General features: G+C 30.8%; 1 protein-coding gene across 4 annotated transcripts in view; it reads left to right on the forward strand.

The window, feature by feature from the left end:
- The window catches only part of LOC148272642 (putative cytochrome P450 301a1, mitochondrial), a 35,485-nt gene continuing 8,511 nt past the window's right edge, over positions 1-26,974 (forward strand). Inside the window, exons 1-6 of one of the 4 annotated variants that reach the window (XM_088239789.1) lie at positions 1-48; positions 7,428-7,702; positions 18,762-18,927; positions 19,967-20,047; positions 21,500-21,616; positions 26,074-26,150. In XM_088239789.1, coding sequence (XP_088095915.1) covers positions 7,456-7,702; positions 18,762-18,927; positions 19,967-20,047; positions 21,500-21,616; positions 26,074-26,150 — 688 coding nt within the window. In that variant the 5' untranslated portion in view covers positions 1-48; positions 7,428-7,455. Of the gene's footprint in view, positions 398-2,001; positions 2,442-7,427; positions 7,703-18,761; positions 18,928-19,966; positions 20,048-21,499; positions 21,617-26,073; positions 26,151-26,974 lie in introns of those variants that run through there. The other 3 variants (XM_088239788.1, XM_088239786.1, XM_088239787.1) reach the window with 3 other exon arrangements.

Raw genomic sequence — 26,974 nt, forward strand, 5'->3', positions numbered from 1 at the left:
GAACTAAAACCAGTTGTCAGTAGAGGCCCGACCTCACGTGTTGGATGAGTATTATCTATTATCCACTCATTGTTTAAACCTGTCTTTTAAAATAGCGAACTTTTGTTCGAATATTATTGAATTTTCAAACGAAGGTTGTTAGCAAAGAATTCTTGTTCTTACGCTCGCGAAGTGACCTTTAATTAGTTATATGTTAAGTGAATTGGTTAATTTGATAGTGAATTCATCAGAATTTGTTCGTTTTCCGGACAATTTAGAGAGGTTACAAGAAAAAGCGTTCACGGGTGTTGTGAATAGACACTGAAAAACGTGAATTATACACAGAAAACTACAATACTTTTTTTAAATAATGCTTATAAACATAATGAGGAAGTTCGGTGGTTTTTAATGGTTTTTTGTATGTAAACAGATTATCTAACTAAATCAAAAAAGTTTTTTTTAAATATTTTTATGTGTCGTATTATCGCGCATTGATCTTTTAAAGTTTTGTAATTGTGAAATTGCTCTTCGTGACGTCACAAGTTCTCGCCGAAGAGTTCAGAAAACTCTATTAATAGTTGATTCGGAAGAACTTGTGACAGTTTATTTGATTTTACATATATTTTGAAGAACCATCGCCATTCCATAAAATGCTCTAATTTTTACCGCGTATGTCAAAACATGTTTTATATTCAGCTTCACGTAGCACTGAACTACCTCATTTAAGGCTGTAGTCTGGTAAAACGCAAGCAAAATTAAGAAATCAAACTATTTTGCCATTTTAAAACAAATGTGTTTTTTTAATCGCACAATAATAAATAAATTAAAACCATAAATTAGATAATAACAATATCTTTTAAAGGTATTTGTGTTAAAAAATATACTTAAAACTTTTATGTTACTAAAATATAATTACTTTTAGACCGGCAGATTACGCCATTTCAAATTTAGACTAAACTTAGGTATCTGAGATCTCAATAAAGACCAAGTATTGAACTAATATTTATTGTAGTTATTTGAAGATAATAAATTGAATATTAAAGTGGCCATAGCAAAATTTAATTTTTTGTTTTTGAAAAGAAATAAAAGCATTTTAAATAACATGCATTTTTGTGACATTTTCGTATATTTCTACGAAAAATTATGCCTTTGGTAATATTTCAAGAAAAATATATTTATTGAAATATTTTAGTTGAAACCTTTTTTTATGGAATCATATCCTTTTTTTTTTTTAAATAAGATAATTTTGGTTGTAATATTCAATTTAAAACAATATCTTATTAACGTTTTTATGACCTTCATACCTGCCCTTATCGGTACCGGTATTAATCCCTAAAGTATATTGGTCCCTAAATTAATCACACCAATCACAATCAGAATAGCACCTCAGCTCCCCCCCCTCAGAAATCCTCAATTTCAATCAATAGAGTTTTCCGCCATACGATTTTTTTTTAAAAGTTACACATTTTTCGGTAGCTTTTCTTATAGGGGAAGGGTGTACAAAATGACATAGATTTTTGTAAAATGAAAAAAAAAATTCATTGGTAACATATTTAGTAAAAAGTCTCTTTGGTTCAAAATGTACACTATTTTTTAACATCTTAGCACTGTTGTTGTAGGAAAAAATACAAATCTATCAAATAAAAATACAAAAATAAAAACATACTGCAAAAAACCGTTTCGCCCCACCGGGTGTACAAAATGACATACGATATAAACTTAGATGGGATGATATTATTCAACACTTTTTAAAAACAGAATTGATAAGTTTTTTTATGAATATTAAAGAATTAAAATATTAAATGCACACTTCACAAACAAAAATCTTGGTTTTTTTATTTAAACCAGCACATTCTGCATGAACCCAGTTTCCACACTTGATGCATTTTAACCATGTTTCACCTGGCTTTGATCTCGTATATAACTCATTACAATAAATGCACGAGCAGTCATCTTCATCGTCTGTAAGTAGAAGATCTTCAGTGTCTGAATCAATAGTAAATTTTTTACATATACCTTGTTTACAATTTTCCGGGATATGTTTTTTGGAACCTTTAGCTCTAGCCTCTGATATATTTGGAGTTGTATTCAAATGTCATGTTTTACGCACATAATTGCGAAGCATTATTATTCTTCTAAATAAATAAAAGTATTATAAGTGGGGAAAAATGACATAGTATGTCATTTTACCCTACCAGTACATATGTCGTTTTGCCCCACTGCGTGGGTTTTTAAAAACATTAAAAAATATCACATTGCACTTAGTAAATTTTAACAAAATTATAGTTTTACATGAAGATTAACAATGACACAACATATCCTTTCAGTTTGTGTTGTAGAATAATACAAATAAAATAATAATAATACCTTCGGTGTCCGCGCAACAAAAATATTGTTTTATTTCACAAAGTAACCCGCAACACGTCCTTCTCGGGCGGTCGCCAAAGGCGTCCTAAATATTGGTGAGTATTTGTGTGTCGTACCAGTGCTCATTTTTGTGCAGGTTCAAACATGACCAAGAGTTTGGTTTCTGAGATATGATTACTATGTCATTTTACCCGCCTATGTTATTTTGTACACCCTTCCCCTACTCATTCTTTCCACTCGCACTTCCTATCATTCTTTTTCAAGTATGATTTTTTTTGTATTTGCATTTTCCTGGAAATTTCAGCTTTTTTGTGTGTTCCTGATACGATTTCACCGTTCAAAATGCCATAATTTACATTTAACTATAAATATGGATAATTTATCTATGTTTTGACCCAATTGATATTGTAAAGATCACATCAGCTAATAGATTTAACATTTAGAAATACTCTTGGGGCCATTCTTATTACATTTCCTTATACCAAGCTTACACTAAGGGATAACTATACCCAGTGTAACTATTTATACCCGGTATTAGAAAAAGGTTATTTACACAATATTAACAACCTAGTATAACTGTACTAGGTATATTCATAAAAAAGATAAATTACATACCGACATGAAATGATAAATGCCATTGATAAATACTTAGACGATTTTTTTTTTATTATTAATAAAACATATAACACAAAAAGTACATATTATTCTCCCAGGAGTTATTAAAAAAACGAATTTGGGACCGTAAATAAAAAAAACATATTATGTTAATAAAATTTGTATAAAACCACTCACCGACTTTTCTGTCTACCGGTTTCAACATTTTTGTGACAATACATAATATCATAGATAGTTAATACATCCGAATTAGTAAGAAAACATAATATAAGAAACATAAAACACCGTACTTTACACCATCTATCTAAATGACATTAATAACTATAACCATCAAAAACATTTGAGTAATAATTTTTCATTGCGACACTTCTGGATTTTCTATTCGACTTTTCGTGTTTTAGCTCATGGGGCAATATTATTAAATTCGGAATGGCCAATATTTGATGCGTATATTTTCATTAAATACATTTGAATATGAAATGTAATAAATCTTTTATGCATAAATATTGCGAAATATAACTAGGATCATTGTCACATAAAATAGTTTTTTTGTGAACGTAAACGATATTCTTTTATTTATTTATTTATTTATTTATTTATTTATTTACGGACAAAGTCCATTATAAACATTACAATTAAAAGAAATTTTTACAAAGGAATAAAAAAATATAAGGAACAGAAATAAGCAGCAAAGACAGATGATAGATTTTTTAGATTAAGTAAAAAGCATAGGCTAACTATACAGATTCTTTAGCTGATTTGTAAAGAAAGACATCCTTACACCATAATAATCAAGATCTTGATGATCGTTCACCCGCCTGATCATTCTGGGCAAAGGCGACTGTGCACCATAATTGGTCCTGTAGTGACCGAGGAAAAGCATTATATAAATAATTTCTCCTAAACGGCTTAAGCGATCTACGTGGGGTTTTCAGAGAAATATAGATCTTTGCGCTGTGCGTGTTCGTAGATATTAAAATCTTCAATCGAATATGTAAAAAGAAGTTAGGAGCATAAATGTTTTATTCATCTATCTACCAGAGTTGCATTCGAGGATAATGCATTTTCAAAAAAATTTCAAGATGTTGTTTTTAGTGTATAAAAAAGTTTGTTTTTGAATGTTTACAAACAGCATTTGTTTTTTGTGGATCTCAATCAGATTCTTTCCTTAAATTTCCCATGATTTCTGCCCACTTGTTTCTTTTTATTGGATTTTTGGAAACCTTTTTGTAATATTAAATTCAATACATTGTAAAAAATCGTATTCCTACAAAAGTACAGCACTTTGTTGGTGAGACGACCGGAGTTTGACGTTTGCAAACAGAATGCCATATTTGAAAAAATATTTATTTTATGTTTTTTTTTTTTTTTCTTTATTAGGGCCTACTACCAAAATTTGATAACATCGGCCAAAAACAAGTTACATTTATAAACATAAGAAAAACATAAACAGACAGGAATAACAATATACATACAAACAAAAGACAAGAAAAATATAAGTACAAGAATAACAACAAAATATTAATTGTAATAATAAACACATATCCAAACCAATAAAAATTTCAACATAAATTGAAATAGGCACTAACAGAAAAACCCACCAAAACCCGATAGTGCCTATTTAACAGAAAATAGAAACTTACAGTAAAAGTTTTGGAATTCAACCATAAACAAGTACCTACTTAAATTCAATATTGTTTTAATCTTGACAATTTTTAGTTCTGGAATTTAATCACAAACAAGTACTTCTTAAACGAAAGTTGAGTTTTACTTTAGTTTAATTTATTAACGAATTCAGTTAAACTATCGTTTTACTATCAATTTGTTGGTTAACTCGCGTTTTTACTTGAGTGAAATATAACCACTGTTTTTGTTTTTTTTTTCAAAAATGAAATATTATGTTTTATTCATTTTTTACACATTGTTACACTGTGGAATGTGACTTTGCAAATGTCAAAAAGGCGAACAAATTAAACCACGTGACAAAATGGCATATTTGCTGCTAATGCTAATGGCAGGCAAGCCAATGTTCGGGCAGGACAACGTCAGTCGGGCCCGCTGGTTTCACTATAAAATCTCTAAAAAGACATGAATTTTTCTTAACTGTTTAAATTCTAGATAAATGCAATCCATTTAACTACTGAAAAACGTGACAGATGACAGATCGCAGGCTTATTTCAGTGTTGCACCACGTTGGACGCATGTATAAGCGTTAAATAAGTTTCTATGGTCGCTATACCGTCTCTATTCCAGGGGTAATTTTATACCAGGTTTAAAACTATGGCTTTTACCTTTATTAATTTCACCTGAGCACTTGTTTGTTTATAATAAAACTCAAAATATGCTAAATAAATACCAGCTTTGGGATTTAATCGATGTCAAGTATTCAACTATCTGTTTAGTTGACAACTCGTATTCAATTGGATAACTATCATACTGCATTGTATTAGATTATAAAGCTTCGATTGAAACCGAAAGAAGACAGTAGTGGTACAATAAAATAAATAAAAAAATACGAATTCACCCCACCTGATCGATTTCACCTCACATTACGGTATGCTTTTAGCGATTCCGAAGTCTACATTTGATTTATGACCCACTTTGATTGCAGGTTAACATTTCACTTTGATGAAAATATTTTATCGCAATGTCATTCGATTTGATCACTCGAGCAACACGGGTGTCATTTAATTTAATTATTTTATTTTATTTTTTATTTGTTTATTTTTCCATACACATATTATTTACATAGAAATATAATAACAAAAATACACTTTAGAAAAATACATCTTAAAATAACATGAATTAGAAAAAATGTCCACAAAGACTACAGCGTCTGAGCGTGGGCCATTCCTTTTTTAATTATTAAAAAGTTTATAGCACATATATATGGTATGACTTGACCATGAAAAGAAAAGAAAAGAAAAGAAAAGAAAAGAAAAGAAAAGAAAAGAAAAGAAAAGAAAAGAAAAGAAAAGAAAAGAAAAGAAAAGAAAAGAAAAGAAAAGAAAAGAAAAGAAAAGAAAAGAAAAGAAAAGAAAAGAAAAGAAAAGAAAAGAAAAGAAAAGAAAAGAAAAGAAAAGAAAAGAAAAGAAAAGAAAAGAAAAAGAAAAGAAAAGAAAAGAAAAGAAAAGAAAAGAAAAGAAAAGAAAAGAAAAGAAAAGAAAAGAAAAGAAAAGAAAAGAAAAGAAAAGAAAAGAAAAGAAAAGAAAAGAAAAGAAAAGAAAAGAAAAGAAAAGAAAAGAAAAGAAAAGAAAAGAAAAGAAAAGAAAAGAAAAGAAAAGAAAAGAAAAGAAAAGAAAAGAAAAGAAAAGAAAAGAAAAGAAAGAAAAGAAAAGAAAAGAAAAGAAAAGAAAAGAAAAGAAAAGAAAAGAAAAGAAAAGAAAAGAAAAGAAAAGAAAAGAAAAGAAAAGAAAAGAAAAGAAAAGAAAAGAAAAGAAAAGAAAAGTAATGAAAAGAAAAGAAAAGAAAAGAAAAGAAAAGAAAAGAAAAGAAAAGAAAAGAAAAGAAAAGAAAAGAAAAGAAAAGAAAAGAAAAGAAAAGAAAAGAAAAGAAAAGAAAAGAAAAGAAAAGAAAAGAAAAGAAAAGAAAAGAAAAGAAAAGAAAAGAAAAGAAAAGAAAAGAAAAGAAAAAGAAAAGAAAAGAAAAGAAAAGAAAAGAAAAGAAAAGAAAAGAAAAGAAAAGAAAAGAAAAGAAAAGAAAAGAAAAGAAAAGTAATGAAAAGAAAAGAAAAGAAAAGAAAAGAAAAGAAAAGAAAAGAAAAGAAAAGAAAAGAAAAGAAAAGAAAAGAAAAGAAAAGAAAGAAAAGAAAAGAAAAGAAAAGAAAAGAAAAGAAAAGAAAAGAAAAGAAAAGAAAAGAAAAGAAAAGAAAAGAAAAGAAAAGAAAAGAAAAGAAAAGAAAAGAAAAGAAAAGAAAATATTAAATTTGATATTTTCAAGATAATGTCGGTCAAATGTCCACCACAGAGTTGTTTTTTCTGAGGTCAAATTATCATTAGTTCTCTCATTAGATAAGCAAAGTATGGTAAAAAAATTACTACCCTGGCAACACTAACGAAATGTCTATTTTGTTTCTTAGACAATCTGACAGATGGAAAAATAATTCAATTTTTAAGTAATGCATTTGTTACTTACTCATGAAATGTGATCCTATCCTGTTTCTTTAAGATCCTAGCAGTATTTATACACTTTTAAAAGATACAACACGGCATAGTTGAATTCAAATCACGAGTTGCATACTGAGCGACGTCTACAAAGAAACTAACGGGTCAAAACGTAAACCTACTAATTTATGAGTAGTTTAGTTGCCTTCTGTTTGATTTGCTTATGCGTTTTCTAGAATATTTTTAATTCTATGCATATGATCTTAGAACCCAAAAAGTGCATTATTTACATTGTCTTAATTGATTTGTTGCCTATGAAAAAAAACACAATTATAATGTCATTATAATAACTTAAACTTCTAGGTACCAATGCATAGTTTATTAGACCAAAATGGCTGTGATCAAATTAACAAGAAGTTTAGTGAACTCATTTCTGGTAAACAGCAGAAGTAATTACAGTGAAGTGGTATGCAGAAAAAGGTGGAAATCGTCTCTTGCTCCAAGTCTTGAGGGGGGCCAAGAGACTCTAGAAGATGGTCAGGATGACATGCTGAAGAAAGCCAACCCGTATAGCCAAGTACCGGGACCTAAACCAATACCAGTTCTTGGAAATACATGGAGATTCATTCCCTTCGTTGGTGAGATGATGTTATTTTTTTTAAATATCGGTTACACTTAATATTATGTAATTCGTTTGATATTCTCTCCTCCCATAAAAAAGATACAAATAGTTTTAATTTCATAATAATTGTATTTACCAGTCTTTGTTTCTTTGATAACAAGCTGTCTTCTTTCGTACGACCACTGAGTCAAATTCAATTATAAACACCCCTCTCCCGCTTCCACTCCTACCAAGTCTACTCAGCATTGTGTCTTTCTACTTTCCTTTATAATAATTTTCCATATGCCCTTAAAAATCCCCATTGGGCGTAAATATATATAAATAATGTACATAATATGTCTAAAAACAGTCGTCCGTTAGTGTGCGGAAGTGGTTTTCCTCTGCGAGTTATCTAGTTAATCTGCAAATGCCCCAAGTAATCCATAGATTAATGACTAAGCATTATTTCTAACAATATTTTTTTTGGTCCTCCCCGGTCTAACTTCGAAAATAGTGATATCAAATTACTACCTGTGTAAGGAAAAAACGACTTGATTTATTGGGTCCACGTGTAGTATTTAGTGAACATGATAAAAATAAAAAAGGAATCAATTCATTAGTTACGTAAACCTTGACGAAGAAGCTTGTTTGCTTTGAAACCGGTCGGTGGAAAAAAAAATTAGTGGTTAAAAACAAAGTTGTTTTATTTATTTTATTACAATGAAAAACTACAAAGTTAGTCCTTTAAATATAAACTTTATATTTATAGAAAAAGCATTCGTTCATGTGAAGAAATTAGATATTTGGTTTGAATAAAATATTTGAGCTGATTTACTCTACTTATTTGTTCGGACTTTTTCTTGAGTCCAGTGTTGAACAAAGGCCTCTCGTTTGAACCTCCACAGTTTGTATATAAAGCATAGTAAAATACGCAGGAAAAAAGAAAAAACATAGTATAAAACATCTAAAACAGAGTAAAAAAGGTTAATGGCTAACACTATTGACCCATTTGTTGTGTAATCTTATAATCTGTATTTGAAAAAATGGACACTACTTATGTGTTAACACAATGACAGATGATAGAATATATAATACGAACAAGTATGCAATTAATAAAATTCCAATACACCTGTTATCAACATCATAACCGAAATAAAATAATATTATAAAAACGGTATCGTGAGTATAAACTAAACGTAGTTTGATGATTTGTGTGTTAAAATATTTTCACGACCACGATATACGATCGTTAATAAGCTTCGTAATATTTCCAGAAATAAATTTACAATAATGATTTTCCATAAAATCACCAATGTCATTCTAAGCTCTCACAGCAAAAACATGTCAACTTAAATATAGTGAGTAAAAATAATGTGATCTAATATATTTTTTAATATAAAAGGGAGATTGAAATTATCTACTACATTTTTGATGGAGCTTTATTAATCATATTTCATTAAACAATAAAGTAGTTCAGCCCTACGGGAACATGGATATAAAAGATGACTGCTTACGCGCGGTAAAAATTAAAGCATTAGTTTGTGTGGCTAAATTTCTTGAAAATGAATGAAAAAATCAATAAAAAATATTTAAATAAAAACGAACAACTTTGAACGACGTCACTAGTTCTTTTTTATTAAACTTCATGTACATAATGCAAATTGTACATTGGCGGGCTTATTACCAAATGGCAATTTCTTCCAACCAACCATTTAAATAAAAGTTTTATTTTTATACTTAAAGTTACAAAACATATTCAATGGAAAATAAAAATAAAAAAGCTAAAGATTCATAAAAATGTAAACAATTTAATTTGTGTTTGAATTATCTTAAATCAATACCATGACTCAACGAGGAAAAGGAAAAAAGAGGAAACAGGAAAGGAGGGGAAATTAAAGAAAAGAAAAGAAATGTTTCTTCAGACGTGATTTAAACAGAGATACTGTAGTAACATCTTTAATGGTGGATGGGAGATGATTCTACAGTCGAGCCGCATGGACACTGTATGATTTAGAGAAGACAGAGGAATCGTGGATGGGTATTAAGAGAGAACTTTGAGAATTAGAACGAAGAGGTAAACCATGAACTGATAAGCGTTGAAATTTTTCACGTAGGTATATTATTTCACGTTAAGACTATGAAGTACATTGAACAGAAGTGAGAGGGAGTGATAGTCTCTCCGCTGTCAAATTTTGAGGCATTTCGGTTGCCTACGATAATCTGAAATGTGGTCATATTTCCTTAGACCAAAAATATACCTTATGCATGTATTCTAAAGTCGTTTAAGGTTATCGAGTTGTTCACAGCTTAAATCAGTCCTGAAAACATCAGCGTAATCTAGAATGGGTAGTAATAATGCTTGTACGAAAGTGCATTTAGTATTAATGGGTAAGAATTTGTGTAACCTTCTGAATGAGTGTATACTGAAAAATATTTTGCGGCTAAATTCATTAGTATGATTTCCCTAGCTATGCCAGCATAGATGTTCATCCATTAGTGCTCCTATATTTTTTATAGATTTATTGTATTGGATATTGGCACCATTGACATAAAAAGGATTAAGTGAGGTTACGTCTACCTTACTAAACAATTACTGACTACCTGACTATCTTAACTTAACTTATTAAACTGACTACCCGCAAACATAATTTGTGTTTTAGATGGGTTTATCCTTAATTAATCAACTAATGATAAGAGATTTGTGATAGATTTCTATCTTACGGTGAGTCAATTGGTCAAACCCACCGGGAAAAAAAGCACACGCAGAGAAATTTCAAACATGCAAAACTATAAAAAATCATAGCGTCAATAATACGATACATCAAAATTCCTAAAAGTTTTTTGGCTCAGTTAAATGGCACAAATAAGAAAATTATTTTAAAAACACTTAACTTCCTCAATGTAGACGATCTGCTACATACCGATAATCGGAGCATAAAAGTGATTTCAAACCGTTTTATCACTCGGCGATTAGTGTATTATATTGTATATATACTAGGCTCTATATTTTTTTTCAAAAATCACCACCAGGGTAAAATAGTTAGATAAAAGTTGAAACAAAAAGTCGGCTGCACGTGTTATTATTATATGACATAAAATTGTTATTATTATGTATATGGCGTAAAAGTGTAATTTAGCTTAAGTTCAAATGGTGATTTCTTTGTATTTTTTTGATGATTTGAAGCTATAATTGTTTCCGCAACTTTAAATTTTAGATAAAAAGATGATTACAAGAAACTTTATTCATTGTTTTTCTTATAATTCTTGTATTTTAAAACCTATTAATGCCCGATGTGACGTTTTATAGTCTACTTTTATATTTTATAGTTGTCTTAAAGCTGGAATATTCCAACAAAGAGACTCGCTCCTGTGCTTGGAGAGTGGAAATGCACAAGGTTCTAATATGATATGTCGACTTTTTACAGCGATTGCTTCAATTTCTTATAGGTTATTAACACGAATTTATATCCACGCACGGGATCAATATTCTTATAAGTATAATATAATGGTAATCACGTGATTCATTTTTAGTGTGTTTTTCAGTCAATCAAAATTCGTTCTAAAATAATTCCTTATTCCATCCTAACAGACAACACTATAACATTATGTAGATTTTCGGCCATTTTGCATTGAACAAATATCATCCATCCTTTATTGGCGTCTTATAGTGTATCAAAGTGCTTGCTTAGAAAAGTAGCGTGGATGCTTGAACTAGAGAGAGTTTATTATTCTTATGCTGATATAGAGTCAATGTTAAATATTTCTAGTTTACAAAAACTTAGAACTAATATTGATTCCATATATATGTTCGGCATACTAAATGATATAATCGATGCTTCATAATTACTGGGACAAGTAAAATTCCATATTCCGACTCGTAGGTTGAGAAACAATATTAGTAATGTTCATAGATCAGCATATAACAAACTAGACGTTAATTCTCCAATGACACGTATTTGTCGTATTGTTAACTCAAGACAAGATCTGGACTTTTTTGGTTTAAGTTTACAACGATTTAAACGAGCACTAAATAAATAATCCAGATCTTGTCTTGATGTCCCTTACGTTTGTTTGTCAATGCTTCTTTTCTTTTTTTAAAAATGTTTTTAGCTATTCTTTTATAGTAATATTAAAACTCTATAAATTCTAAAAATTAACAATATCCGTTAATAAATAAATAAATCAAGAACTGAAATTGTCACAGCAGTATCTGTACAGAAATACTATAATATTTTTGCTCTCATCAATTTTTCATCTATTTATTACTATTATTATGGATAATTTATACAGCGCCATTTTCGTAATATAATACCTCGAGGGCGCTTTACAAAGAGATTATATTAGGAAGTAAATTAAAATTAAATTTTTTAAATTTGTAATTTAAGAAAAAAAATGTACTTTGTCATCACATGCTAAGGATTTATTCAAATGATTTAGAGAACAAGTGGGTTTTAAGTTTTTTCCGAAATATCACTTCACTCTTACAGTTTCGCATCTCTGCTGGGTGAGCATTCCATGCCGTAGGGCCTGCGACCGCAAATGCGCGTTCGCCGAATTAAGTGCACTGTTTGCGTAGAGCGTAGAGGTGTAATAACCTTTCCTCTCGACGTAGATGTAGCTGATCTAAGTGTAAGACGTCTGTCAGCCAGTTCATCTGGCATGAAGAGTTCCCTTAGATATTCTGGAGCAGAGTTTTGCAGTGACTTGTACTTAAGCCAACACAGCTTGTATTCCACCCTCTGTGGAAAACAGAGTCATGCTAATTCCCAAAGTAGTGGAGTGATATGACTGCACTTAGAAATTCTGAAAATAAGTCTCTCTGCGGTATTCAATACAGACTGTAGGCGAGTCATAGACCTCGGTAGTCATTGATCGACCTGCGTAGACATACACATGATATAAAGCCTAGTATGTATATTAAGTTTGTATATTTGTCGACCTCGTGGTGTAATGGTCAGCGCGTTTGCCTACCAGTGAAGAGGTCTCGGGCTCGATTCCCGACATGGTTGATATGAAATATTTATTTAAAAGGGTGTTTTCACAGTAGAATATTTCATGGTCCCTGGACCACTACTATGATCTTACCTTCATGTAAGAAAATATATGCTGCGATTGCAGTGCCCTATGCACTATTAGGTGCGAAAAGGGAATTACGGTGATGACGATGATGTATATTTGTATATTATGTGTGTTGATTATGTTTTCAATGTAAAAAATCAGATTATTTTTTCTGACGAGCATTGTTTCTTCTGCACAATTGCGTGAAGTATGGTTTGGAGGAAGAAACATCTATAATATTAGTATTCTAGAATTGATTGATTGTGTCTGTACCAAAAGTATAAACGCGAGCACAGGAATTTGAGCCTTATTATCGTGATATCAACGGTAAATCCGGGTCATTTCCGTTTGTGATAATTTTATATTTGAACGGAATAATAATTATCTCTATATTAATATTTTTTTGAATAAACTACGAGAAAATATATTTTTCAACATGATTATCGTAATAACATTAACCTCTAAATTGATTATTTTTTAATGAACCAGGAGAATTTATTTTTAACATTATCACAAAAACATCCCAGAGAATAAATATTCTTCAATCCCTATAAATGTATTATGACAAAATTTCAATCAAATTTACTCATTACATGTATGCCTTATTTATCATTGTATTTTTTATTTTTTTTTTAAAAATTTAAATCTTAAAGTAGGGCACACATATCATACATATTGTTATGTGTGTTCTAATAATAACATTGCAAATATATTTAATTTATAAATTGTTTATCACATATGTCTTGACCATTATTTTAAATTTTGATATGTTTTTTTCTTCATAAATATTTTTTTCCATTTCGTAATACTTTTTAATTGCTTTAAATAAAATTGAATTTTGTGACTTTGCCTTTTTCCTTATTAACACTTATTTTAGTAAACTCTAAAATTTAACAATAAAAACGTCTTATTTTAGGCGTTTTGAAGTGACTTTTAACTTTGGCAATGTTTTGAGTATGTCCAAATGCTTGCAGACTGGCTTGATTTCCTCCCTAGGGACTTACTTAGATATAAATTTGTTGAAATATATACAACAACAACAACAATAACACACCATCACGTCGTTTCACCATATCCATATCACTCTGTCTTTGCATACAGACCTCGCTTCCCTCTACATTCGTACATCTTTTCATGCACGCACGCCGATTATTCCTACTCTTGTACGTCCATCTTCAAGTATTTGATGGACTTGATCGTGCCACGTCTTTCTCGGTCTTCCTCGTTTTCTGCATCCATCAACATTCGCATCGTAGATTCCTTTTGCCGTTCTTTTGCTGTCCATTCGCTCTACGTGTCCAAACCAACGCAGCACCCCTTTCTTGATTCTGTCGATAACTCATATTATTTTCCTTTCTCAAAAAGGTTTTCCCCCTCTGTTGCAACAAATTTAAATCTTAGTAACTCCCTAGGGAGGAAATCCAGTCAGTCTGCAAGCATTTGGACAAACCCAGAACATTGTTGATTTAACTAACTGGTAAAAGCAGAAGTATTAAAATTGTGAAATTGTTTTCAGACGTTGCCTCGTCGGTGAATTGGTTCAGCCGGATGAATCTCACCCACATGATAAAGGTTTCAGCTCTTTTACTTTACAAGAGTCAACCAATTAAATAGTTAAGAAAATGTAGATGTTGAAGCATGGTCAGAATGGTGAATGTTACACGGTGTGTAAAGTGGCCACTTAAACCAGCCAATGGCAGGTCAAAAGCCCTGTAAATGGCTAGACTTCCATACTCCTTTCTCGAAAATGTTTTCCCTCTCTGTTGCAACAAATTTAGACTTTTAACTTATTTCAATAAGTTTCGATTTCGGCTAAAAATCTTGTTGCGGTCTGTCACTACCCGTTTGATTGTGTAAAATGACAATTCCTTTACTAACCTAAGTATAAAAATAATGATGGCATTTAAGTTTTTTTTTTCAATATTATAAGTAATTATAGAGTTGTTTTTTTATTATTTTTGTAAATGTATCATTTTGACACTTTTTTATTTTGACTTTCCCTGGCGGTACACATTAGAAATACTATTTTTTTTTATATTTCGAATAAAAAAAAACATAACTCTGAAACAAAAAGTTCAAAAACTCTATTTAGTCAAATCAAAGCGTTAATACATTGCTAGACTGAATTGAAGACGCAACATTCCATGCATATATTATGTTTGCTACACGCTACGAAAGTGAAATTTGAAGTCGAACTATTTCTGATTTGTTTTCATGAAATTAGTGTTTTTATCACTCTCTATAAAATGATAAAAAGAAAACATTACTTACAACAAGAATTGTAAATTAAAATAAGAACACTATAATGAAAAAAACATAATTTATTAATTATTCAAACCGACGGGTTGCAGAGTAACATGACGTGCTCCTCCGTGAATTAAATTAAAAAACCCTTTCAAATTCATTTAACTAAATAATTTTACCTTTTTATTGATTTATTTGTTTAAAACTTCAAGCACAAAGAATTAGTACTTTGGCGCACTTATTGAAAAAAAAATATCTTCTGTTCAAGCTATAAAAGAAAATAAAATTAAAAAAACAACTTTGTTGTAAACCGCTAATTTTTTTTCCCGCTGATCGGTTTCAAAGAAACCAAGTTTCTTCGTCAAGGTTTACGGTACTTATTAATTTTTTCCTATATTATTTATATTCCATGTTTTCAAAATATAACACGCGGAGTCAATATATCAAGTCTTTTTTTCCTTAAGGGGGTGGTAATTTGACTGGATTAAAATTCCTAATGTTGAAAATAAAGTATTAAAATTAGACAACTTAGAAATCTTAGAAATTACAAATCGATTAATTATGAGAAAAAAATAATTCATTAGCAATATATATTTTAGTCCACTCCTGTCTAGCTTCGAAAATATTAATATCAATTTACCACCCATATTTGAAATGGTATTTTAAAAATATTTCATAAAAAAAGCTGATTGCTGACATAACTTGATAACTCAGATGTGAAAAAACACAGTATTTATTTGTCTATAATATTATTACTACTATGCTAGAACCTGGACGAGTAACCAGCTTTTTATATATGTTGTAAAATTAACGGTGTAAAGATGAATAAGTCAATAATATGTCAATAAATATTAGAGAGGAAGAGTCTAAAACTGGTAATCCCAGCATGGAAAAGATCCACCTTTCGGTAGGCTGTTCAACAGACCAATCATTCTCCCCACAGGCATCATCAACGGTAAATTTGTCCTGCATACTGGAAAAACAAATGGTCTGTGTTGCCTAGCTCTTAAATAGTTGCTTGAAATATATAATTGTATGTGCTCCAAAATGTTGCGATTGTAAATTAAAGAATTCAGAAGTTATAAGGTCATCATTAGCGCGGCAATGCTCATTCTGGCCCGCAAACTTGTGAAACCAAGCATACCTAAAAGAAACAATGCTGGGTACTGCAATGTGTAGTATCCATACTCTCTCGTGTAGAGACAAGGAAGAAACTTATCCTGTTTTCTCTCAACCATTAGTGAGTAAATGGTTTCTTTAGGCATTATGTTAGGCTGAGACAAGCATTATCGACAAAATCAGGAAAGGAGCGCTGCGTTGGTTTAGACATGTAGAGCGAATGGACGACAAAATAACGGCTAAAAATATTACAATGCGAATGTTGATGGATGCAGAAAACGAGCAAAGACCGAAAAAAAGTGGATTACCGAACTCAACAAATACTTGAAGATGGACATGTCAAACGTCGGGATAATCGGTGTGCGTGCATGAGAAGATGTATGAATGTAGAGGAAGAGAGATCTGTATGCAAAGACAGAGTAATGAGGCGTTCTATTCTCTCTGCCTACCACTATGCAAAAACAGCGTGATGGTTTGTTTGTTTGTATAAATTTAATATATTTAGTGGTTCAAATGAAATACCAATAAAACATTTAAAATGAATTCATAAAAGTTAATTGATTTTTCACAATCAATACGGATATTGTGGAGAAATATTTTCAAAGATAATTTTTAAAATATAGTTGTTAAAAAAATATGTTTGTACAAACACGAGACATGATGGCCTTGACAAATGTGACGTCAAGATTCGCGATGATGTTCTATTAAAATTCAAACGGTCACAAACAAAGTCTAAAAGTTTACCCGAATCAAATGTGGCAAATGTAATGAACTGTTTTCGAGAGAATTTAAAATTGCGAATTTTAAAAAAATGTGCAAAGTACTTTTTTTTTTGTTTTACTCAACAGTATTTCATAGGCCCTTATTAATTTATAATTGTAAAAAAAAGTGATATTTAACTGAATAAAAATCCTTGGAAACAGTCGTAACCTTTTATTTTAAACGCCTCTCATATATTTTTGTTGTTTATTTTATGTTATAAGAATACATAATCCTTGACCTCGCTTAAAAATAATGGCGTTATTTGCATATTCATTTCAAGTATAAAATTCTTCAAGCGCGGTTACTATTAACAGGTTTATTAAACCAGGAATTAACGATGCGCTCATCATATCAATTAATATCATAATATCAATTCATTGTCATCCTTTCCGTACCCAGTGGTGCGTAGGACTTTTGAAAAGAGGGTTCACACTGACGTATTTTTTTAAACTGATAAGTTTTTTTTTTTAAGAAAACTCGGGCATTTTAGAGATAATCAATTTTCATGTTCCTGGTGGTTATCTCCAACAGCGTCAGCAAAGCTGTTTTACCTCCCGGCTTCTAGAAACAACCTGCCTCTGGTTATGCCGATTGAAAGAGCAGCTAGGCAGCTGAACATCATCACTTGACATCTTTCAAATCAGTGAAACTATGTTGAAGAAGCAAATACTCTTGCTATTGGAGAGTATTTTACCTTAATATCCGGGAAATACCGGGAGGCAGAAGTGTTTCCACTTGATTTCCATATTCAAGATTTTCTTTCACCTGAGAGCAGCTATCGAGTCAAAAAAAAATTGTCCGGGATTTTTGTTTATCATAATTCCATATCGGCTCCCTAGTTGGAGAGCCTCCTTCCATATATGTCGGCTGCCAGCTCTGTGCATCCTCTCAGGTCAGATTCGCGTTCCATAGTTCTGGCATTAACTGCCGACGAACCGTCACCAAAGGACGTTTAGAACGTCGAGCATCTGATGCCTTGTAAAGTAGGTTAAGGCTCTCAGGAGCCATCCGCAGTATATGGCCCGGCCAACCGTATCGCCTCCTCTTGATGATAGTTATGACCGGAGTTTTCTGCGTCCATTCTCCTATTTCTTCATTCCTCACAAAGTCAAACCATCAAACACCTAAGATTTTTCCGAGACATCTATTCTCGAAACTCAGTATTTTGCTGTTTTGGGCCATAGAGAGGTGCCATGATTTTTATCCGTAGAGGAGAGTACAGGCGGCAATCAATTATCACTGAATAAATATCCGATCTCCAGACAGCCTTCATACTGCTGAATGCGGCACCTGCTAATCCTAGAAGCACTCCCAGCTCCTTTTAAAAGGTGTCATTTCCGTTACGTATATTCCCAGGAATTTCAATCTCTGGACCTTTTCGATGACTTGGGTGATCAGTCAGGGAATTTTGGGATCATGGCCCGAAGCATTACACAGTATACGGGTATTTGCAATATTGATTTTCAAACCTTTACTTCATGTATATATAAATAGTAAGGACTTATAAAAATTAACTATAATGTTAAATATAATAGGTACAGAAGAGAACTCACAAGCTTGATCCATAATAACAGATAATAAATATTAGACATTTTGTCTTTTATTGCTCTGAATTTCTCGTCATCAAATCAAATGCAATTTTTCACTCCTACTCTCCTTCATTCATTCTCCACCACTCCCAATGTCTTTCCTTCTTTTCCCACTGTCACATTATTTTGTCCCTATTTCTTTTATTTTCATCTAAATAATAACATTATGTTTTAATCGTATAGTTTAAACCGTTGTTTTATTTTATTTAAATTAAGTGAATACATGCAATTGGATGGCAAACTGTATATTTTTTAAATTAATAGTCTCTAAGTATCAGTTTAAATAAAAACAAAAACATTAAATCGTCATAAATTCTATTCCAGGCAACTATGAAATCGAGCACATTGACAAGTTATGTTTGGAGCTATACGCTAAATATGGACCAATAGTAAAAATGGGAGACCTAATCGGAAGACCGGATATGCTGTTTATCTTCGACCCTGATGATATAGAACAGGTTTTCAGAAGTGAGGATCAGCTACCGCATAGGTGATTATTTTTAATATGAAAAAAATCTGTGAAAATTAAGCGACTATTGGTAAAATGCCTAATTAGATCATCAGAGAGGCGCCGCGCCGTGGCGCAGTTGGTTAGACGGCCAACTGTGAAACTGGCGTCACGGGTTCGATTCCCGCCAGTTGCAAGAAAAAATCCAAGAAAGTTTTTTTCTCAATTGGTCTGGGTTTTGTGGTGTATTTTTCATTACCTCCTTCCATATCTCCTCTATCCCACCTGCTGCAAGCCTCAAAATACAGGCTTAGTGGGTTATACATTTTAAAAAAATGCCACTTGTATGTTATTTTGTATGATAATTAAATATTTTAACTGCATTTTTAAAGGTTCATTGTTTTTTTGTGGCTGTGGCGCAATACGAGTCTACATAGGATACAAGACTTGACATATGAGGGTATTACTTGCAAACCCGGCAAAATCCAAAATCTAAAAAAAGTGAAATATTAATTGAAACTTATTCAAAATACAATTTTTTACAATAATTATAATATTGTCAGTTAAAAATACGACTTTATTTGTAAAAACTTGACTTTTAAATTATCAGGTTTGTTGCAAACATGGGAACCTCTACTTGAGTATTGTAAAGTTGGAATGTATAAAATTAAATTTATTAATTCACTACTGTTTCTTGACATAATCATGCTTATGTCATCACTGCTTAAGTATAAAATATTTACTGATTATAATAAAAAAATTGAAGTTTAAAAAAAAGTTGTAGTTAAGTATTGTATCACTTTTTGTGATTTGCTCAAAATAAAGAAAGATGGATTTTGCCGGGTTTGCAAATAGTACCCTCATATCTCTCTTATTTATTCAATGTATATTTGTTGTAATCTTTAAATGAACATTTTCACATCAAATTTGGAAAGTAAAATTTGTCTAAATGTGCTGGATTTTTTAAAATAAATATGCTCATTTTAAGTGGGACTCGGGTAAGTTTATCATTCCCATTAATTTCATCGATGATTAGGGACACTGTATTAAGGATGTGGCTTAAACGTTCTTATTATTTTAGACCTTCGATGCCCTCACTAAACTACTACAAACATGTCCTGCGGAAGGATTTCTTCGGTGATATGGCAGGAGTGATAGCCGTGTAAGTAATAAAAAAAATATCCAATCAACTAATTTATTTACATATATGTAGTTTATTACACATTACTTGATACATAAGTCTTAAATCCATTGGACTAAAAGGCCTGTGTTGAGAAGAGACGAACAATTAGTTGACACAGACACATGTGTATATCACAACAAATATAGGATCAGAAACCAAAAAAAATATACGAAAAAACATATAGTAGTATATGACACATCAATATGGTAAACAGTAAAATTATCAAGGATTTTCCTATTTAAATCCCTCCCACCAAGGAAAATCCAGTTCTTAACTTCTTTTCCTTTCTTGAAAACAGTTTTTGTCTAATTAAAACATGACTTAGATTAAAACTACAAAACCTTACAAAATAAGAATAACGAATATCTCTAATTATTTTTTGAAATAACGCCATACAAGTTTTTAAATAAAAACATATCCATATTAGACAAAATTAAGTACAACAGCCTCAAGTGCAGTACAAAATCATTATTCATTTTTGGGAAAAAATAATTCTAATAAATTGCCTTCTGAAATAAAAAGGGCACTCATCCAAACTAAAGAATCCCATGAAACCCACTACATCTAAACTTTTGTAATAAAATATACACGGTGTTAATACAGGCCAGACCGCGAAAATTCAGAAGAACTTTCCTCGAGGTTAACTTTAAAAAAAACGAACATATTTAAAAAAAAATTTTTTTAAAGAAAAATAATAGTAATTCAATTTGAAAATTGAAAAAATCCTTAATGTCTTGGACTAGCATCTCTTTCGTAGACTCCTACCCCCCCCTCTAACGAGCCATTTCCGTATTAATTAATGCGATTTGTTAAAAAAGTAATTCAGATGTTTTTAAGAGTACATCATAAAAATGTACTTCTGAAGTTTCGCAGTATGGCCCTAAATAACCGTGTATATATAAGTACATATATATTAATGTTTTTAAAATTATAAATATTACAAAGAAAGTTGTATAAATTGTAAAATGAACTCCTCTAAACATAAGCATCATGATCCGTTAGAGGAGTAAAAACGTTCAGGATAAAAAGTAAAAATATCATATTATATTTTTGGATCTCCAATATAGATGCAAATCCTGGCAAAAATCTAAAAATTGTGAGTTTTGATAATGAGTGATTGAGGAGAATATAAGGTATTAGGTTATTTGATTTAATTACCAACATTGAAGTCCAAGAACGGACGCAGAAGCCTCCATTCCATCAGGAGAGCCTTAACCCAAGCTGCTTCTCCTTCTCACCGGGCTTCCGCCATACTAGTGAAAGATCGTCGATGACGATCTGTCGGCTTTATTTGGCGGAACTAAGGAACGCGGGATTGACGTAAGAGTTGCAGTTGGCAATAGGGTGTCCTGGAGGGGACTGGTGATGTCCACATGCTTCACTAAAAAGAAAGAAAGTAAATTATGAAGTACCTATTTGTGTTTTGTACAGGCATGGGGAAAACTGGAGCATTTTTCGTAGCAAGGTACAGCAGGCCATGTTACAACCAAGAACTGTCAAACTTTATGTGAGACCCGTAGAAGAAGCTGCTGACGCTCTGGTTCAAAGGTAATTTAAACTTCCATTTTAAGTGATCACCTTAGGAATATACTAGTCTAATATTTTTGCATAAAAAAACATCCATTATATTTATTTATTTATTTATTTTATTTAAATCTTAAAGTAGGGCACACATATCATACATATTGTTATGTGTGTTCTAATAATAACATTGCAAATATATTTAATTTATAAATTGTTTATCACATATGTCTTGACCATTATTTTAAATTTTGATATGTTTTTTTCTTCATAAATATTTTTTTCCATTTCGTAATACTTTTTAATTGCTTTAAATAAAATTGAATTTTGTGACTTTGCCTTTTTCCTAAATGGAAGTCTAATTTTGTTCTTTTCTCTAGTATTGTGATCGTGTTCATGCTGGTTCCGATCATTTTTTTTCCAAAATTCTGTTTTTTTATTAGAGTTTATAATTTTATGAACAAATATCATTGTATTGTAAAATATTCTTTGTTTATATGTTAATAATTTCATTTCATTTACCATCGACTTTACCCTCGTATATCTGTTTTTTTTTCAAAATGATTCTAAAGGCTTTATTTTGTAATACAGTTAGTTTATCTATGTTTTCTTTGTTTGATAAAAATAAAATGCTACTACAGTAGTTAACGTGTGGTTCAATAATTGCTTCGTAAATAGTTTTGCAGGAGTCCTTATCAATAAATCTTCTGATCCTTCCCAAAATTGATATTTTTTTTGCAATCTTATTTATTACCATCTTAGCGTTTTGGTGAAATGTAAGTTTTGAATCCAACATTACACCTAAATATTTAATTTCAGTGACTTCATTCATATCAGATGTTTTATAACAAATATTGCAAAATACCTTTTCAAAATAACGCTGTAAATAAAGATATTAATGATTTAAGCCTCCTCTGGCGGCATACAATATAATTTCTAAGAATTTAGTGCTATCTTCAAGAATCAATATTATTTTTTGTTTTTGAGTCTTCTTTTATTTTGTTTGTTTTTGATTATTATTTGTATAAATTGTTTAGTTGCGTATGCATTTTTTTTATTAATCTGTTTTTTTTTGTGTTTTAAATTTTATTTTTTACTGTAGGGTTAAAGCCACAGATATATTAAATACTATTCAGTGGTCAAAGCCGTTTATGCGAATGACCGTTTAAGGTTCAGCTTGTAGTGAAATACACATTGAAGGCATAAATTTCATTATTTAAGCGTACAAAATAAAAGAAAACAATATAAAACACATGAATTTTTCTACGTATTTTTACTTTTTTATTGAAATACGAGTATTACAATTATAATTAATAATTTTCCAAAAAAATAGCAGAATCACCAGTGAATGACCACTACTACCCTAGTAAAAATAATATTCAGATTTAGTTACATAATAACATTATAAAACACCCTAACACATTAAAATATGGATATATTAAAAGAAGTGCATAAGAAATAGCATCAAATAAAACACTTACCACACCTTTCCTTATAAAACACTATCAATCTCAGAACAATAACGGGAAGACGCACTATTACCTTTTGACAACTCACAGTTCAAAACTGATAGATTTGTTTCATACCAAAAGATGTATCCGCCTACTGCTTTTGTAATAGTTTCTAATGTTAAAAGTTTTTTTGACTGGACACATGTAGCAATTCTTATTATATTGTGTTTTATTAACGAATGGTTATTTACTGGGGGGTGGTCATTTACTGGTGCTTTGACATTACACCATTTTTAAAATATTTTATTTCTGTATTCTTTATTATTGTTATTATATATTCACGTAACTTTACGAGTAGAACAGGTATTTTTGTACAGTATTTTACAAGCCAAATTGTTTTTATAAAATGTTTTCATTTTCATAATTTTTTGTATTGAAGTAAATTACATGTAGGTACGTGCAGTGACGTAGACGAGAAGTGACGAAAAAAGCCCCCTGGGTGGCGATCACCGATCGGTTATTTTCGTAAAACGCTCACATGATGAAACTTTAATGCATTCCAATCGAAATCATGGTAATGACTGAAAACAAGATGATAGTAAAAATACAATGAAAATATTTGCGTTTGCTCACGCAAATTCCAACTTCAACTCGACCCCTCAAAATTGTACAATCGGCTCTGCCGTGTTTACAAACATAACCCCATAAACCCCTAATGAAATGAAATAAAACCTATTCTAATACATATTTAATCGAGTCACTAGAAGTACGGAGTTGTTTGCAACTACGAGTACATACGTAGCTACTAACTATGCACGACACTCTCCGATTCCGCGTTTACATTCCTTAGCCAACAAATTTACTTGTGAAATAGACATTTTTAATACGACAATTATCCATTTTAAAACGTTCTTAAATGCACTGTTTAAAACTAATTATTAATGTCGTAATAAAACTTTCCTTTTCGTACAATTCTTTCTCTGTTTTTGATGTGTATTATTATTATCTGGTTGTGGTCCTGTGGCTAGTGTCTCGGACTCACGGACCGAAGGTCCGTAGTTCGAATCCTACTCTACCCCAACTTGATTCCCATTTTCTAATAGTGAGTTATTTACAACTCGTTGAAAATGGCCCACAAAATTAAATATTTGGGTAAATCATAAGAACGCAAATATTTCTTTTTCTTTTAAAAAAAGAAAAAAAATCTTATCTCTTTCTGCTATTAATTTTATCAAATATTTTTGTGTACCGTATATTATATTATTTTCACAAATATACTTACTGTTAACTAATTTTCATTATTTGTTTTTAACAATAATTTGTTGATACCATTTTTTTTTACATAAGTATATGAAAATGTATTTATTTTTTTTTGTTTGAATTCTTTACAAGTTATTTACAATTTGCTTTTTAATTCAATTACTTTTCTTTTATCCATTTTTTTTTTCTTTTTTACTTTGTAAAGTTTTACTTTTTATTTTTGCATGGCAGTATGCTTCTTATTGTTTCTACATGTATACAAAAAAGCGTTGTTTATCTTTTAAATTTTTACGCACTATGTTTGTACTTACCTGTATTTTTTTTGTAAATGCCCCTTGGGCGTATTGTAAAATTAAATAAATAAAATAAATGAATATTTAATAAGTAAAATTATTACACGTAGAATAAAATAAAAATAAAACAATAATAAAACACAAGTGACAATTGAAATTGAGTACAAACACACACATACCTCGACGCCTAATTCTTGAGTAAATTCAGTTACGCTTGCTACAAAGAAATTCGATGTCCGGATCTTACTTGGTTATTTCAGTCTCAGGTCCCCTCTCTACCTCTATTAGTTATATCTAATCTATTTCGTTTTTTAATGAGTAAATCGCGTAGGGCGCTAAAACCACATTCCACCAAATAAAATGAGGGAAAGGGTAAAAATCATTTTCTGGCATGCAAAATAGTATGAGGATATTTTGTGTTAACAACATTTTGAGTTTGTCCAAATTTTTGTAGACAAGGACTGGATTCAACTAGCCTAGTATGTAGGTGAAATAATTCAATTAGATGAATCTCGTCCGCATAAATAAAGGTTTCAGCTCTTTAACTTCACAAACATCAACAGATGAAAGAATTGAAGGAATATAGATGTTCAAATATAGGCAGAATGGTGAATGTTACACAGTGTGTAAAGTGGCCACTTAAACCAGCCATTGACAGGTCATAAGCCCTGTAGATGCCTGGACTTCTATATTACCTTCTCTTAAATGTTTTTCATCTCTGTAGTAGTATGTTATTTTGTGTTAGTTTTTTCGCAAGCAAATCCATGCCATTATTCCTTTTATATTCAATAAATTTGTAATTGAATCATCATTTTGCATTTCTGAAAATTCCTCTTGATACAGTTGTTCATTTGGTATATCTACCGGCATTGGATGTGTCAACCGAGCTGGAAAATTTATTTCTTTTAAATCAGCAATTTGTGCTTTAAAATCAGTTAATAAAGTTTGCAGATGGTCAAAAATAACAAGTTTAGCATTATCAGTCACTTCACAAGTACAATTGGGCGTATATTTAAATTTTGTACATCTCAGGCATGTTTTTGTATGACCGATGAGTATTCCCCTTTATATGTGGAATGCCGGCGTGTCTCATCTCTGAAGCGTGGTGCCCCCCCTCTAAGGCGCTATGGCCCACCAGTAGGGCGTACGCCACAACACTGATATACATGAAAAAAAAATCCAATTATTTTTTGTACTCCAGTTGATTTTTACGGATTTTAAGTTATTTCATTTTTTTTCACCGGGGTCCTCAAAATGTCGATACATCTTCCCGCAGTGGTCTCGTTTCTTATAACTTCCTCAGGATTGTCAAAAATCACATCATAGTGTGCGCGTCAAAGCCTAATTCACATAATAGACCAAGGCCTAACAATTGCAAACTACACGTTTGTTTGCAGTAACCTTTTGGCGTCTAAAGAATCATTTCTTTCGTCTCTGTTGAGATATTGCTCGCTTAAATAATGTGAAAACTTTGTTTTAGGGCTCGGAGTATTAGGGACGAGAATCTTGAAATGCCAGCCGATTTTTTGAATGAAATCAACAAATGGTCCCTAGAATGTAAGTTTTAATAAACTTCTTTGGCATAAAATAGTAATTTTTATTCGCACTATTTTTCTATGGTAATTAAATGTTTTATTTATTTAAATTAAAAAAAAAAGAAAATGATTTTCTGGCGTTGCCCAGTACGTAAGTTTAAATTCAGTCAGATGAATATCACTGGTGTCAAAAAAGGTTTCAGCTCTTTGACTTCCTAAAAATAAACAGATGAAAGAGTTGAAGGAATATGTATGTTAATATGTGCGCATTTGCATGCATATATATATGCACTTATTTATAAAAAATGTTTTCAATACCTTCATTTATTTTTTCAAAATATATGTGTATTTTGTACTTAAATTATTATAATATAATCCCACAGCAAGCGCAAGAGGTTGCCTTTTTTTTTGGTGTGGTACTTTGTTTCGTTTTTTGATTCTGTACTTTTGCTTTATTATGTATTTTTTTTTGTTTACATGTTTAAACTTATATTTTATTAAAAAAAGAAAAAATATATAGGCTGAATGGGAGTGTAAATTAGCCACATAAACCAGCCAAAGACAGGTTATTAGACCTGCATATATCCCAATAACTTCCTGGGAGCTGAAATTCAATCCTTGTCTCTCAAATCATTGTTGATTAAACCAACTGATCCAAAAAAAAAGCATTAAAATATTTTTAATATAAAGTATGTATGAAGGTGAAAAAATGTATTAATCAGTCAGATTAATCTAAACGTTACATGGTGTGTAATGGGGCCACTTAAACCAGCCAATTATAGGTCGAAAGCCTAAATGCGAAAGCGTAAATGCCTTAACTTTAATTTACCATTCTCTTAAATGTTC

This window comes from Micrasema longulum, unplaced genomic scaffold (genome assembly GCF_059751315.1).
Source record: "Micrasema longulum isolate JH-2025_06_02 unplaced genomic scaffold, ASM5975131v1 h1tg002263l, whole genome shotgun sequence".
NCBI lineage: Eukaryota > Metazoa > Arthropoda > Insecta > Trichoptera > Brachycentridae > Micrasema > Micrasema longulum.